Here is a 16556-nt window from a genome sequence, read left to right on the forward strand (position 1 = left end):
AAAACAAGACTTATTATAGGAAGAAAAAAAAAAAGTAGTGTTTGTTTATGTAACTTCTAACTTTTATTTTTACACTTTTTTGCAAACATTTTTATTATCTTTTTTTACTTGTCCCACTAGGGGACATTTAGACTCTGATCGCTGCTAGAACACATTACCCTACCTACGTAGTGTAATGTGTTCTAACGGTCATTGTTACTCTGACAGGAAGAATATGAGGACCAGCCTCCGGCTGGTCTTCATAAGCTTCTGTACATGGCAGCCCGGAAGCCATTGTCTGGCGTCCGGTTGCCATGGGTACCATCGACAGACCCCACGATTTCACGTGGGGGCTGCCGATCTGCGCTTAACACCTTAAATGCGCCGCATTTAAAGGGATAACTGCCGAAATCAGCGGCGATGGGCCGCTGATCGGCAACAGGGAATGCAGGGCAGACACCCTGCACAGTTAATTGCCGCGCGGCGGTTAACGGTCAAAGCACAGATGTAACGGAACGCCAAGGTGCGCGAAGTTGGTAACGTGCACATGGCCTGATTTCCAGTCTACATTGAGTGCTGTGTTTCTTGCATCTACTTGAGATTATATATATATATATATATATATATATATATATATATATATATATATATATACACATACACATACATATATATACACACACAACCGTTCAAAAGTTTGGGGTCACCCAGACAATTGTGTTTTCCATGAAAGCTCACACTTATATTTATCAAATGAGTTGCAAAATGACTAGAAAATATAGTCAAGACATTGACAAGGTTAGAAAAAATGATTTTTGTTTGAAATAATTTTCTCCTTCAAACCTTGCGTTCGTCAAAGAATGCTCCATTTGCAGCAATTACAGCATTGCAGACCTTTGGCATGCTAGCTGTTAATTTGCTGAGGAAAATCGGGAGAAATTTCACCCCATGCTTCCAGAAGGCCCTCCCACAAGTTGGATTGGCTTGATGGGCACTTCTTGCGTACCATACGGTCAAGCTGCTCCCACAACAGCTCTATGGGGTTGAGATCTGGTGACTGCGCTGGCCACTCCATTACAGATAGTATACCAGCTGCCTGCTTCTTCCCTAAATAGTTCTTGCATAATTTTGAGGTGTGTTTTGGGTCATTGTCCTGTTGTAGGATGAAATTGGCTCCAATCAAGCGCTGTCCACAGGGTATGGCATGGCGTTGCAAAATGGAGTGATAGCCTTCCTTATTCAAAATCCCTTTTACCTTGTACAAATCGCCCACTTTACCAGCACCAAAGCAACCCCAGACCATCACATTACCTCCACCATGCTTGACAGATGGCGTCAGGCACTCTTCCAGCATCTTTTCAGTTCTTCTGTGTCTCACAAATGTTCTTCTGTGTGATCCAAACACCTGAAACTTCGATTCGTCTGTCCATAACACTTTTTTCCAATCTTCCTCTGTCCAATGTCTGTGTGCTTTTGCCCATATTAATCTTTTCCTTTTATTAGCCAGTCTCAGATATGGCTTTTTCTTTGCCACTCTGCCCTGAAGGCCAGCATCCCGGAGTCGCCTCTTCACTGTAGGCGTTGACACTGGCGTTTTGCGGGTACTATTTAAAGAAGCTGCCAGTTGAGGACCTGTGAGGCGTCTATTTCTCAAACTAGAGACTCTAATGTACTTGTCTTGTTGCTCAGTTGTGCAGCGGGGCCTCCCACTTCTCTTTCTACTCTGGTTAGAGCCTGTGTGTGCTGTCCTCTGAAGGGAGTAGTACACACTGTTGTAGGAAATCTTCAGTTTCTTGGCAATTTCTCGCATGGAATAGCCTTAATTTCTGAGAACAAGAATAGACTGTCGAGTTTCACATGAAAGCTCTCTTTTTCTAGCCATTTTGAGAGTTTAACCGAACCCACAAATGTTATGCTCCAGATTCTCAACTAGCTCAAAGGAAGGTCAGTTTTATAGCTCCTCTAAACAGCAAAACGGTTTACAGCGGTGCTAACATAATTGCACAAGGGTTTTCAAGTGTTTTCTAATCATCCATTAGCCTTCTAACACAGTTAGCAAACACAATGTACCATTAGAACACTGGAGTGATGGTTGCTGGAAATGGGCCTCTATACACCTATGTAGATATTGCATTAAAAACCAGACGTTTGCAGCTAGAATAGTCATTTAGCACATTAACAAAGTATAGAGTGTATTTCTGATTAATTTAATGTTATCTTCATTGAAAAAAACTGTGCTTTTCTTTAAAAAAATAAGGAAATTTCTAAGTGACCCTAAACTTTTGAACGGTAGTATATATATATATATATATATATATATATATATATATATATATATATATATACACATATACACACACACACACACACACAAATAATTGTATTTCATGCAGGATTAAGCTGCTAGATCGATTACATCGAAGTTGAAGACTTAGATGTGATCCATTACAGGTGGATCCTGCGTGTCAGACCCGCAAGATCCGGTGACACTGAACCAGTCAGTGCCACTGACCTGACAGATACAGGGGTCAGCGCAAGATACAGCTGCTCTGTATACAGGATACAAAGCAGCTGTATATGATTTCAAAAAGTGTACATAGCAAGTTGTACCTTGTGTTAATACTTGAATTCCCCATAAAACAACAATTCTGAAACATATTTTCCTAAAACTCTGTTGTGCCGTTCCTCTGTTATTCCCCCTTGAAATTTATGAATTGACAACTGGGCGCTACCATTCCCCTTGTCACAAGGGTGTGTCCCAACACATTCTTTAGACTGACCACTGATTGGACAGCATCAGACAGTGTACAGGCAGGCACACACACACACCTGGTAACACCCAGTTGTCAATTTATTCATAAACTTCTAGAAGGAACAACAGAGGAACAGCAAATGCAGGGTTCTAAGAAAAGATGCTCCAGAATTGTTAAATTATGGGGAATACAAGTATTTGCTAAAGCTGACAAGTCAGGTGAGGTAAAAGGTCCACTTTTAAAAGCCAACAAACGTATCACCATTTGGCACTATGGATGCAATGTTATTAAGCTTCATAAAAAAAACAAAAACTTTCCATCTTGCGAATATTTAATTTAGGGGAAGAAAAAAAAAAAGAAAAAAAAAAAAAAAAAAAAGTAACCATGTACATCTAAGAAAACCAGATGTCATCACATACAGATGACTGACGTCATCTAGAAAAGAACGGTGTGTCATTGATTAGCAACAGGTTTTTTTATTTGCATTTAAAAACTTATTTGCATTAAAGTCCAAGTAATGCACACGAGCGTATCAGTTTCACGCGTGTCAAAAACGCGCGTAAATCTGGTCAGTGTGTTGAGTTGTGCATCAGTGTGCTTTGCGAGCGCCATGCGTTTTTCACGCACTTGCAAAGCACATTTTTTATTTGATTTTCTTTTCAAACAAATTGATGTGCATCCGTGTGCGGTGCGTGTTTTTCACGCACCCTTTAACTTCAGGGGGCGTGTAGGTGTGTGAAAACGCACCAATATAGGACATGCAGTGACTTTTACGCAGCGGACTCTCGCTGCGTGAACGGCCCCATTGAAATCTTTGAGTCTGTGTGCTGTGCGTGATTTTCATGCGCAGCACACGGTCGTTATTCACGCTCATGTGAATGGGCCCTACTCAAAATGTATTCATGCAGATCTGAATTGAAAGCAATGGGTTTGTAATCAGCCTTGTTAAATACAGAAATCCATACGGGATGAAAAAGTTTGGTTTAGAGAAAGGGAGGACTAAACAGCCTTGTGTGCATAGACTCCGACACATCATCCAGGCTGATAAGTAAATAGCCAATACTCAGTGTGAGCAAAACCATCTTATCGGCCCTCACATTAGATTATACTACATTTTTACAATGCAAAACTGGAAGCACAGATCTCTGGTCTCTCAGGAGCTTGGCAGAACGACAAAAGCTCGGTCTTGGTTAGGACGATATGTTTATGCCTTTCAGTACACACCCTTTTTGAACCACGAACACTGCCACGTTTACTCAGCCAAAAATGCTCGCTCTAAAATGAACAGTTTCATAGAAAAGCAGACGTGTTCATTGAAATAGCTTTTTCATTTCCACATATTTCCGTCAGCTCGACTTACATAAGATTACAGGTAATTAAGTAAGGTATGAATCCAATCTACTAAGTTTCCAGTGCTATCCTACATAAAACCTATTTGCCATCCAAGCAGACGTAGATCTACCACATAATGGACTTCATCTATAAAGCTCTTGATGCAATGCTGGCAAGAGCAGGGGGAAGGCTGCTGTGCGGCAAGTACAACTTTTTGTAAGTGTAAATAATCCACCCCGATATGAAAATGAATTATGCAGCCTAAAAAAATGAAAGCCCCCAAATTGTGCTGCTCAATACAAGTGGAAAGACATTCAGGAAACCAGTTGGTTTGAGCCTGTAGAGAAGCTTTAAAAGAAGTTCCATAAATAACTTTGAACATGATATAATGGATGATAAAAAAGTTGCAGGGGTTCCAAGATCTCTGGGTTTCTTTTATTACAAACATTATTTTATTTCAGAGGCCACCCAAAAAAAAAAAATAATTCGCATTCAACACTTGGGACTGTGACTACAAATGCCTCTTGATGCCCTTTGGACTGTAACGCTCCAGCTGTGTTCCAGGAGTTTAGAAATGACATCTTCCAGGATCCGCTGTATGTCTGTGTGGTGGTCTATCTGAACAACATCCTGATCTACCCAACACATCGGAAGCATGTTCGCCAAGTTCTGTCGCAGTTCAGGAGGAATCACTAAATGCGAAAAGTGTATGTTCAAAGAGGAACGCTCTGCCCTTCCTGGGCTCCATTGTATCAGACTGTGGATTCAAGATGGACCCAGATAAGGTGAAGTCCCTCTTAGGGTATGTGCACACACACTAATTACGTCCGTAATGGACGGACGTATTTCGGCCGCAAGTCCCGGACCGAACACAGTGCAGGGAGCCGGGCTCCTAGCATCATAGTTATGTACGACGCTAGGAGTCCCTGCCTCTCAGTGGAACTACTGTCCCGTACTGAAAACATGATTACAGTACGTGACAGTTGTCCTGCAGTGAGGCAGGGACTCCTAGCATCGTACATAAGTATGATGCTAGGAGCCCGGCTCCCTGCACTGTGTTCGGTCCGGGACTTGCGGCCGAAATACGTCCGTCAATTACGGACGTAATTAGTGTGTGTGCACATACCCTTAGAGTGGCCACATCCACAGGGTCTACGGTCCATACGATTTCTGGGATACGCAAACTATCGGCAATTTATCCCGAACTTCTCGGCTCTGTCCGCTCCAACCTCTGCCCTCACCAAAAGGAGGGTGAATGCCAAGGTTTGGCCTCCGGAGGCAGTCAGCATTTACCAACCTCAAGAGCGCTTTCACCTCAGTTCCTGATGCATCTCAGCAGTTCTCTCTGGAGGCAGAGGCGTCTTCCGTTGGTCCTGGAGCACTACTATGTCAAAGAAACTCTAAAAGGCAAGATGGTGGCATGTGGCTTTTGTTCAAAATTATTCACTCCTGCACAGCGCAGCTTTTCCATAGGGGATCGGAAGTTGCTGGCCGACAAGCTGGCCTTAGAGGAGTGGAGACCCTTACTGGAGGGCACTATACACCGTATTATAATTTATACGGATCACAAGAACCTCACGTATCTATAGTCCGTACAATGACTGAATGTACTACGGTCTGGGTAGTAGTGGACAGTTTCTCTAAAATGGCACATTTTATTCCTTTGACTGGCCTACTGTCTGCTCCTCGCTTGGCAAATCTATTTATTCTGCACATCTTCCGTCTGCACATCTTCCGTCTGCACATCTTCCGTCTGCACATCTTCCGTCTGCACATCTTCCGTCTGCACATCTTCCGTCTGCACAGACTTCCTCTGCATATTGCCTTTATTTAGAGTCGTGTGTATCATCTGCCATGCCTGGCGTAATCTGCCACGTCAAGCTCCATCCATGACAAAGCCTCTGCTACGGTCTGGACTTCTACAGGTACTCTTGCGCTGAGGACTTTGCCTAGACTTTCTATTAATGGTTATTTGCAGCTGGCACTCCACTACAGCAGAGCGGCCTAGTGGGTCCGCATACCCCTAGATCGTGACAAATGCAGATAAAATAAATTGGATTTTCTGGCAGGGTAGATCCACCAATATCAACTGTAAGGTCTTAAAATATTCTTAGTTTGCCTGTAAGCCCCCCCATCGTAGATGAAAGCATCTTTTGGATCATACAGTGGAAGCTTGCAGAGTTTTAAAATGAAGGCCATGCAGAAAAAGGAACATTTGTGGATGCCTCATGCTGTTACATTTAAGGAAGTATTTTTTGTTTTTAAAGTTAACACTACAAAATAACTCAGGTTAAAGAGACACTAACCTCAGATTCTATTGACTTCCACGACAATTTTAACCAATCAACTAAATAAATGTATGTGCGATTGAGGTTGTCTAATATTTTTACTATAACCTGATGGATATATTTAACAATCAAGGCCTAAAGTTCTGATTGGTGAGTCGATTTACTACTCTTAGTTCTGATACAGCTGCTGTATATCAGATTATGTAATAATGACACAATTTTATATGGATCTGTTATTTTGTACGGTTGTTTGAAAATCAATCCCATATATTATCCGATACCGTAATCACATTATGATTTTTTTGCACTATGCACTTTTATTTGTATTTTTAATGAGATTAATTATGTAAATAGTAATTTGCTCTATATATATCACTACCATTTGATGTGCCACTATGCTTGATAAAGGTCCTATTGTTGGACAGAAACGTCGCTCTTGTTGAATGAAGAAAACCAAAATTTTTTCACAAATTGGAGTGCTGCAAGAATTGTCTACATTGTTTAGTCCTTGGATCAGGACGACTTGCTTGGCACCAATACAACTTCGTTTTGTGAGTGCTGCTGTTTTCTATTTTCTATTTCTCTTAAAAAAACTCCTCTAATTTAGTGATAATAGATTTAGTGTCAGTGAGCAGTAGAAGTCTCCGGAGATTTTGACTGCTGTGTGGGACTTCATGTTTTTGATGGGGGGGGGGGGAAAGAAACGTGTACAGGGAACATCTTTGCTGTGATCTTAGTGCCGCATATTGTTTTAGCAGCAATATGGAGGGAGGATAGAAATTATACCTGAAGGAGGAAATACCTGGGAGAGGATAAACTTTATAACTTTTCTGCCCTGGATTATTTTGGTCTGCTATGAAATGGTGCAGAAGGTTGGGACAGGGTGCCAAAATAATCTTGTGGCACTAGCTAACCTAAGGCCAGTCATGTCTCCCAGGAAGTGATTGATATTCTTTAAAAAGCTCCCTTGACATGAAGGTGTGTAGGGACAAACCCTATTGACAATGTATTCATACATTTCCAGGAGAAATAACAGAGCACGAGTGCAACACAGAGTTCGAAAAGTGGATGCCTTGTTTTTTTCATGAGAAATACAAGTTTTTACAAAAACAGACAAGTCAGGAAAGCTGGGAGGTTTTGATCCTCTACAAAGTTTTGTACACTCTTGTCCTTCCCCAATAAAAATCGGATTATTTTACAAGCCAGTAAATCGGCTTCACAGGGAAAAGCAGGAGACAATTAGGAAGACCGAAACAATTCAGTGCTTAGACCCTAGTCAAACAAAGGGGAAATAAATACACAAATGAGGTCATTGCACTCTATTTATATATGTCACAAGATCTGTGGCTAGATACAATATATTTCATTGAAAACAAAATCGGAGCATGAGCAGATTAAAGTGGATCTGTCACCATGCTACTCAGTCCTGTTTAAACGGACACTAACTTTTCAAACAATTTATGCTAATTTAATAGTATACCTGATATAGATCAACATTTAGTTGTTGTATCCATGGAGAGACAGTCAGCAAACATCAAACCTCTGCCAAACTGCACAAAAATGTAGCCACACTTTCTAGACCCTTACACTAGAGCTGTGCCCAAATAGTGTTTAATAAAAATAACATCTCACCTAAACCAGTTTCAACGACAAGACAAGGCGATCCCCCTGCTCCTCCGGTCTGTGTGTCTCTGCGCATATTTTTTAAGAGTCTGCTGTACTCCTGACATATACCAGCGTTTCAGGCATCCTATTGGTCTACGTGTCCTCAATGCCCACCCCATTTACTTCCGGTTTAGCCTCAATGCCCACGTACCAAGGCGACCAGACAGTCCACACCTTAATGGTATATATATATACACAGATGATGGGTGTTATTTACAGGGATGATGGGGGTTATATACAGGGACCCCCCCATCATCCCTGTATATAACCTCGATCATCCGTGTATATACCATTAGGACAGGCATTGAGGCTAAACAAGAAATAAATGGGGCGGGCATTAAGCACCCCGTGGACCAATAAGCTGCCTGAAATGCCTGTATATAGCAGAACTCCAGCAGACTCTGGATACATTCGTGCTAAACCACTCATGGCTCAGCACGGATATGCGAAAGGAAGTGACGTCATCACGTCTGCGCTAAGCCGTGAGCAGCCGGTGTTACACAGTGAATAGTAGAGCAGGGAACAGACGTCTCCCTGTTCTACTATGGGGTTCAACTGTGTCTGTGTCCTAAGTACAGTTGAAACCGGAAAAACAAAAAACAAAACCGCCTTAATTCCGCCATTCCAAACATAATTCACTCAGACCAATCTGGCTTCATGCCGTGCAAAAGTACCAAAGATAATATCCGTAGAGTGCAAATTCTCTCTCCGGTTGGAGGGACTAGTAGAGAACGGTGGTTCTTGGCTTCATTGGATGCGGCCAAGGCTTTCGATTCCGTGGAATGGCAATATTTTATCTGTTTACAGTGCTGAATAAATTTGGCTTTGGTTCCCAGTTTATCAAATGGGTCTTTACTATTTATAAAAAAAAAACAAACAAAAAAAAAAACCTGAACCTTGATGGCGATTGAGCCTTTGGCTCTTCGGCTGAGACAGGACCACATATACCAAGGCATTTCCTTGGGAGATGGGGAGGATTGTAATGGCCTATATGCCAATGATCTTATTTTTTCATGGCCGACCTGGACACATCCTTAGGCCCCATGCACAAGGCTGTGTCCGTAACCACGGCCCGCGATTGCAGGCACGGCCGCCTGCCCGCATTTTCTAGCCGTGCTCCCATACAAAGTATGGGAGAACGGCCCGTAAAACACAAAAGAACGGACATGTTCAATAATTTTTGGAACATTTCTACGGCACGGACACCCATCCATAGTGATACGGAAAGGTGTCCACGACCAGTAGAACTGAATTGGTCTGTAATTGCGGAACGTGTTACGGTCCGCAAATACGGATAATTTTTATGGTCACGCGCACGGGACCTTACACAAGGCTGTCCACCTTTTAGACGAGTTTTCCGCATTCTCAAGACTCCATATAACTGGAGCAAATCAGCCCTAATGCCTCTTTGGGACTCAGACTGGCCCTCAACATATTATAATTTACTGGTGGTGGAGGTTTTTAAATATCTGGGTATATAGATCACCAAATATGCGAATAAATCTCATGAGAAGAAAATGTACCCTCTTCTTGACTATGTAGTATCCAACTGTAGAGTATGTGGGACCTTACCTCAGACTTCTTCGCAATAACTTGGTTAAGATGATCCTCCTTCCTAAAAAGGTATACATGTCCTTGAACAAGCTTCAGGCCCCATTCCCAAATCTTTTTTTTTTTTTTTCAAACTGCAGTCCATATTAACTTCCTGCGTATGGGGTAACTCCAGGCATAAGTAGGAGTATTTTACAAAGACAGGGAGCCATGGTTTTACTACTTGTATTTCTTGGCTGGTCAACTTAGATTCCTTCATGTTTGGACAAAGGCTCTCATGAGTACAGTGGAGTAATAACTACGAGTTTGTTGTATTATATATTAAGGCCTGCTCACCTCAGCGTCACCCTTCCGTTCATGGGTTCCGTTAGACCTTTCCCTCGGAGGAACCAATGAACGTAAAGCCAAACGGAAACCATAGCTTCCGTTTGGTAATGCTTAAGTTGCAAATGGTTTCCGTTAGTTTCTGTTCCGTAAGGTTTCCGTTTTATCGCAAGAAAAAAGTAGCGTAGTCGCCTGCCCGATTGTTTCCGCAAAGAAAAAGTGAAACCTTTGCGAGAAGGGAGAAGACAAACGCCCACTGAGGAGAGCTTAGGTCTCCTCTCGATGCTAGTAATTAGTTTCGGCGCTCAGTATGCGGAGTGTGGGAAGTAGCAGGACAATGGAAGGGACGATGTGAAAAAAAATAAAAATTCAGGAAACAGGAGACTGCGGAATAAGGGCATGTAAAAAAAAAAAAACAACCTGAAGACTCAGCTGCCCATAAACAGTGCAATATGAATTACAATACATACAATGGTGGACACCTAGTTTAATCGCCAACTCTACGACCTGCAAAAGTAGAATATGTACTTCTTTAGGTTAATACAGATCTAATATAATGTATGTAACATATATATTACCTCAAGCACAGGTCCTGCTCCCAATATGGTTCTCTCCACTCCACTGGCATAGCCTTTCTGACTGAGTGCAGTCAGACAGTGTATCAGGAAATTGGTACTTTGCGTCTTTCCAGAGCCACTCTCCCCAGAGATGACTATGCATTGGTTCACTCTCTTCTTCAGCATTGTATGATAAGACACGTCTGCAATAGCAAAAATGTGGGGCTCCAATTTACCCAGCTGGTGGTTGTCATACATTTTGACATACTTTGGGTTATAGATCGGTAAAAATTTGAAAGGATTAATAGCGATCAAAATACTTCCCGCATATGTGTAGATCTTTTGTTTGAGAAAGCGGACTTTCAGGTTTCCTAAAATGGCGGACTCTGTAAGAATGGGCAAGTTACATAAATCATTGTAGTCTTCCTGCGGACGGGGAAGAAAGCCCCTCTCCACAAGCCTCCTAGCCTTTTCCTCTTCAGACACATTAGGGACATGGACATATTTAATGGTCCCATCCTGATTCTTCTCTTGTAGCAGGAAATAGTATCCTTCTGCCTGTGAATGCTTCTCCTGGGCTTTGCGTGGCCATAGACGTACCCTCTGCACTGGAGAGTCGTTGGCATCTAGAACCCACTCCTCTCCTCCAGACTCCTTCACTTCAGTCAGAACATAGGTTTGAGAAGAAGTGTCCAAACCAAGAGCAGCAACGGCATTTGTGATGATATCAGAGGCAGATGATTCCTTTGTGGCCAAAACAGTGCAGCAGTTGGAGCCTTCTTGAGAGAGTTGTGAATAAATGTACAGATTGTAAGACGCCTTGTCATGGCTGGTGTCATTTTTTAAACTCATTCTGTGCCAGTCCTTGGTTCTGCATGCCGTGTGTCAGACAGATGTAATCGGCATCTGAAAGATAATAGAGAAAATGTTTAGTCCGCTTTGGTTGATGTACTGGAAATACATGGATCAGGTTATTATGGACATTAGAAGCATCACTCGAAAGAAACGGCTACATAAAATACGCAGATCTGCGCACAGAGGAAGTGATGACAGATTTAATATTTTCAGCTATGCTTCATGCTAGCGTATATGACAGTAAATTAAAATATTTTTCTGTAATAGCTTTTATTTTCATCTTAAAAAAAAAAATTAAATATACAATTTGTTCACCACCAGTAACACTCAACACCCAAGATGGGCATCATGTGGAGATTTGCACCAGTCAGTGGGTGTAAAATCGTTCAAAACTCATTTTAGAGGTAAACGTATCTGCGTATACACATTGAATAAATGTTGGCTGAATGTCCGTTCAACAGTTACAGTATTTCTTCCGACTTCCCCATACCCATGCACTCTTGGTTGCTTCAACGAGGAGAGGGGCCTAAGCAGCCAGAGGTGTCGACCAGTGGCTTATTTTCCGTGTGAACAAGGGATCGGGCTTGGTGAAATCCAATTCAGAGATTCGGGTGGCCCCCATACACATCAGATTAGAGCTCTGTCTTGTGTGTCTGGTCGCTCTAAAGCATATTAACTTTTTAGGGTATGTTCACACGAGGTCATTACGTCCGTAACTGACGGACGTATTTCGGCCGCAAGTACCAGACCGAACACAGTGCAGGGAGCCGGGCTCCTAGCATTATAGTTATGTACGACGCTAGGAGTCCCTGCCTCGCTGCCGGACAACTGTCCTGTAATCATGTTTTCAGTACGGGACAGTAGTTCCACAGAGAGGCAGGGACTCCTAGCATCGTACATAACTATGATGCTAGGAGCCCGGCTCCCTGCACGGTGTTCGGTCCGGTACTTGCGGCCGAAATACGTCCGTCAATTAAGGACGTAATGACCTCGTGTGAACATACCCTTAGAATAAGCGGTCACACGTGTACACGAGGAATAACCATTTCTGGCCATTACATGACACTTTTTTTTTTTATTCATTTTTCCCCTCTGCAGGTTTGAGCTAGTGGGTGGAGCCTAATTGCTACCATGTCTCCCATATACAGAGCAGAGAACATTGGGGCAGGTTTACTACTGCCACCACAGTTTTGATTTTGCACCTCTCAACACTCCAAAAAAAAAAAAAGGTGTTCTGAAAAGGGTGTGTGGCATAGCAGGATGAGGGTCTGACTTGCTGGAAAGGGGTGTAGCTTAAAATGCACCAAAGTGCGCCAAACGTGTTAAAAAAACAGCACAAAATTCTGGTGCAAAATAAGCCAAACCAAAAGTGGTATAAGGAAGAGCAAAACGTCCAACATTTCATGCAAGATGCGCCAAAACGATACCGCATGCACCACTGTGATAAATTTGGCAAATTTTGTGCCTTTAGTTCACGCTGTCTAACTATTGGACCGCGTTTGAACATGTGGGCCAATCTGGTCCACTACCGCTCTGTAGCACACCCTAAGAAACTGACGCATGGAGGACAATATATAGCAGTATTACGTAGTGTAGCTTAGAGTGTCCAGCACTGTTGTGACATAACTGATCAGCAGCCTACGTTTCCTTTCTCTTGGCTGCTGCTCCCCCTCCATAGACTTCTATGTGCTGCAGCGTGTGTCTCTCTCCGTCTCTCCCTGCTCCCCCTCCATAGGCTTCTATGGGCAGCAGTGGGTCCCTCTCTGCTCCCACTCCCTAAAGACTTCTATGGACAGCAGAGTGTCGCTTTCGCTCTACTTCAGCTCCAATACACATACTGCAACAACTCGCGCACCTGTGTGTCCATCGCATGTCTATGGACAGAATTGTATTCACTGGAAGTAAATAATGAATGTTCATACTGAACAAGTAGTAGGGATCTTGAACACTGTGCGGAATTAATTCAGAAAGTATATAGGAAAACAATACAATTTAAATTATACAAAAATGAATTAACATTAATTTGCTGAAACCAGACTATCCCTTTAACGGGGCACAACTAAGGCCCCATGCACAAGAACTAGCACGTAATCAGAGTCTGCAATTATGGGCATGGCTGGCCACTGACCGCCACCCGCATTTGCTACCATATAAAGTATGGGAGCACGGTCCGTAAAAAGCAAAAAAAATAGGACACGTCCTATCTTTTATGGAGCCTTTCTACGGCACGGACACCTTGTCATGAACATACAGGAAGGTGTCAGTCTGCCATAGAAATTAATGGGTCCGTAATTACGGATGAAATCTATTGTGTACATGTGACCTTAGGCTGGGTTCACACAGAGTTTTTTTGCAGGAGGAAAATCTGCCTCAAAATTCCATTTGGAATTTTGAGGCAGATTTTCCTCTGCCAGCACGCCGATTTTTGCGGCGTTTTTTGCCCGTGGCCATTGAGCGCCGGTGGCATATAACGCAGCGAAATACGCTTTCTCTGCCTACCATTGATGTCAATGGGAGGTCAGAGGCGTAAACGCCCGAAGATAGGGCATGTCCCCTCTTTTTCCCGCGAGCCGGTTTTTCCACTCGTTGGAAAAAACCGCCTCCGCTTCCCATTGAAAACAATGGGAAGCATTTTCGGACGTTTTTTGGCGTGTTTTCCTCGTGAAAAAATGCTGTTCGAACTGGCCCTTAGGCTAGGGTTTTGTTTTTTTTGACTGATCATTTGTATCAGTTTTGGAACTAATCAGTTTCATCTTTTGGTTTTGCTTTTTTTAAAAGAATTTTAGTGTTCACATGTGCAACCCATCCCAAATACGGTGAAAAGGTCCAGAAAAAAATAGCTCCGTATGCTGCGCTATTTCTTCCGGCAGAAACGAGACACATTGACATAAACCATTAGAGTCAAAGGGGCTCCATCAGGTGCAATTATGGTCAGTCATGCAATGGCTCGGGCACTCCATATTTTTCCATTCTTCTGTTCCCATGATTCAGTAGAAGAACAGAAAACGTATGAACGAAGTCTTCAGTTTTTTTTATGGAGAGAGAAAAAAATAAAAACCTATGTCAAATAGGATGGTGCAACAGAACCTATTCTGTAGCTTCCTGTTGCTTCAGACCGAATGTAAAAAAGAAACTAACGTTCGACAAAGAAAAAACAAACCAAAAAAATAAAACGGTCTCCGGATCCTCAAAAGAAAAATGGACACTTTTCGGCTTGACGAAAGCCCGATTAAAAACCAACGAACACACACACACACACACACACACACACACACCACACACACACCTCAACAGGATAACCAAATGAGATTTGAACAAGCCACAAGTTCTTCATAGCTCCACTGCCCATACCTCTGTAGTTATTGAGATGGTTTTTGATAAGTACATGGGCCTCGAAGACCATCCAGAGGCAGCTCACTTTGAACTCCAGAGGTGTAAATCTGCAAACTTTTCCATAGTAGATGCTGTGTACCCTTAAGATTTCCCGAAACAGTTGAGACTGAGGCCTTATTCACACGATGTGTGTAAAATCACAGCATTTAAAATGGCTAGAAATACGGTGGTGGCCCCATGTACCGCGGCAACGGCCCAACCCCCCCCCCCCCGTGACGAGATCACGGGGTGCCGTTGGTTGGCATGGCAGCCTGGGGGCCTGATGAAGGCCCACAGGCAATGTTCCCTCTAAGCCTTGGCAGCTCCTGAGCAGAGCAGTTAGGGAGCAGGGCAAGTCTCCATCAATGGTGGGCGATCTGATGACCAAAAGTAATACCCCCAGTAAATGCTAATATAGAGACTAAATAAGAAAAGAAAACTCCTTTTAAATTACTTTTTTACATACTATATTACAACACCACCAGTAAAATAGACAGTTATACACCAATTATAGGAAACCATGAAAGAATCCCTCATTACACCACTGTCCTTATAGTCACACAGATCCCCTGTAGATAGAGCCACAAAGCCCCTCCCTGTAGATACAGCCCCAACCCCTTGTAGATAGTGCTACTCAGCAATCCCCCCCCCTTGTATATACTACCACAGCAATCCCCCCTCCCCTTGTATATACTGCCACACAGCAATCCCCCCTCCCCTTGCATATACTGCCACACAGCAATCCCCTCTCCCCTTGCGTATACTGCCACACAGCAATCCCGCTCCCCTTGCATGTACTGCCTCACAGCCCCCCTCCCCTTGTATGTACTGCCAAACAGCAATCCCCCCCCTCCCCTCGTATATGGTGCTACACCGCGATCCCCCCCTGTATACACAGACCCCTTGCCCTTGTTTATAGTGCTACACAGAAATTCCCCCCTGTATATTACCACAGCAATTCCCCCTCCTTGTATATACTGCCACACAGCCCCCTCCCCTTGTATATGGTGCTACACAGTGAACCCCCCTGTATATAGTGCTACACAGCCCCCCCCCCCCTCCCCTTGTATATACTGCTACACAGCAATTCCCCCCCTGTATATTACCACACTGCAATTCTCCCCGCCGTGTACATACTGCCACACAGCAATCCTGTGTCCCCTTGTATATACAGTGCCTCTCGGGCGGGACGCATGCGCAGACCAGCATGATGACGTGACGTCATCACTCCAGCCTACGCAGGGAGTCTTCCCAGCGACTTATAGGCTGCAGCCTAATGTGGCCTGCAGTCTATAGTATTCATTTGTATCTGCGTCCTGAGGACACACATACAAGTGAATGTGGCTGTCGCTAGCACCAGAGTCCCCTCGGATGCTAGCGACGCCACTGCATCCACCCGTGACAGTGCGCGGGCCTTAAACTTTAATGAGCGGGCGGACTGTGGAAGGTGCGCGGCCGTGCACCTTATAGGGAACACTGCCCACAGACCTGCCCTAAATAAAAATAAAAAGTTATGGCTTTTGGAAGGTGGGGAGGAAAAAACTAAAGTGAAAATCCAAGCAATGGCTGCAGCGGGAAAGTGTAAGGGTATGTGCACACACACTAATTACGTCCGTAATTGACGGACGTATTTCGGCTGCAAGTCCCGGACCGAACACAGTGCAGGGAGCCGGGCTCCTAGCATCATACTTATGTACGATGCTAGGAGTCCTTGCCTCGCTGCAGGACAACTGTCCCGTACTGTAATCATGTTTTCCCTGCACTGTGTTCGGTCCGGGACTTGCGGCCGAAATACGTCCGTCAATTACGGACGTAATTAGTGTGTGTTCACATACCCTTAACAGCCGTGTGAATAACCCCATAGAAATACATTGATTTTT

General features: G+C 43.5%; 1 protein-coding gene across 5 annotated transcripts in view; it reads right to left on the minus strand.

Moving 5' to 3' along the window:
• The window catches only part of MYO9B (myosin IXB), a 209155-nt gene that overhangs the window by 162769 nt on the left and 29830 nt on the right, over positions 1 to 16556 (minus strand). For all 5 annotated transcript variants that reach the window (XM_075825311.1, XM_075825308.1, XM_075825307.1 and 2 more), the window contains exon 2: positions 10471 to 11355. In XM_075825311.1, coding sequence (XP_075681426.1) covers positions 10471 to 11301 — 831 coding nt within the window. In that variant the 5' untranslated portion in view covers positions 11302 to 11355. The remainder of the gene's footprint in view (positions 1 to 10470; positions 11356 to 16556) is intronic.

Source organism: Rhinoderma darwinii, chromosome 1 (genome assembly GCF_050947455.1).
Source record: "Rhinoderma darwinii isolate aRhiDar2 chromosome 1, aRhiDar2.hap1, whole genome shotgun sequence".
Classification (NCBI taxonomy): Eukaryota; Metazoa; Chordata; class Amphibia; order Anura; family Rhinodermatidae; genus Rhinoderma; species Rhinoderma darwinii.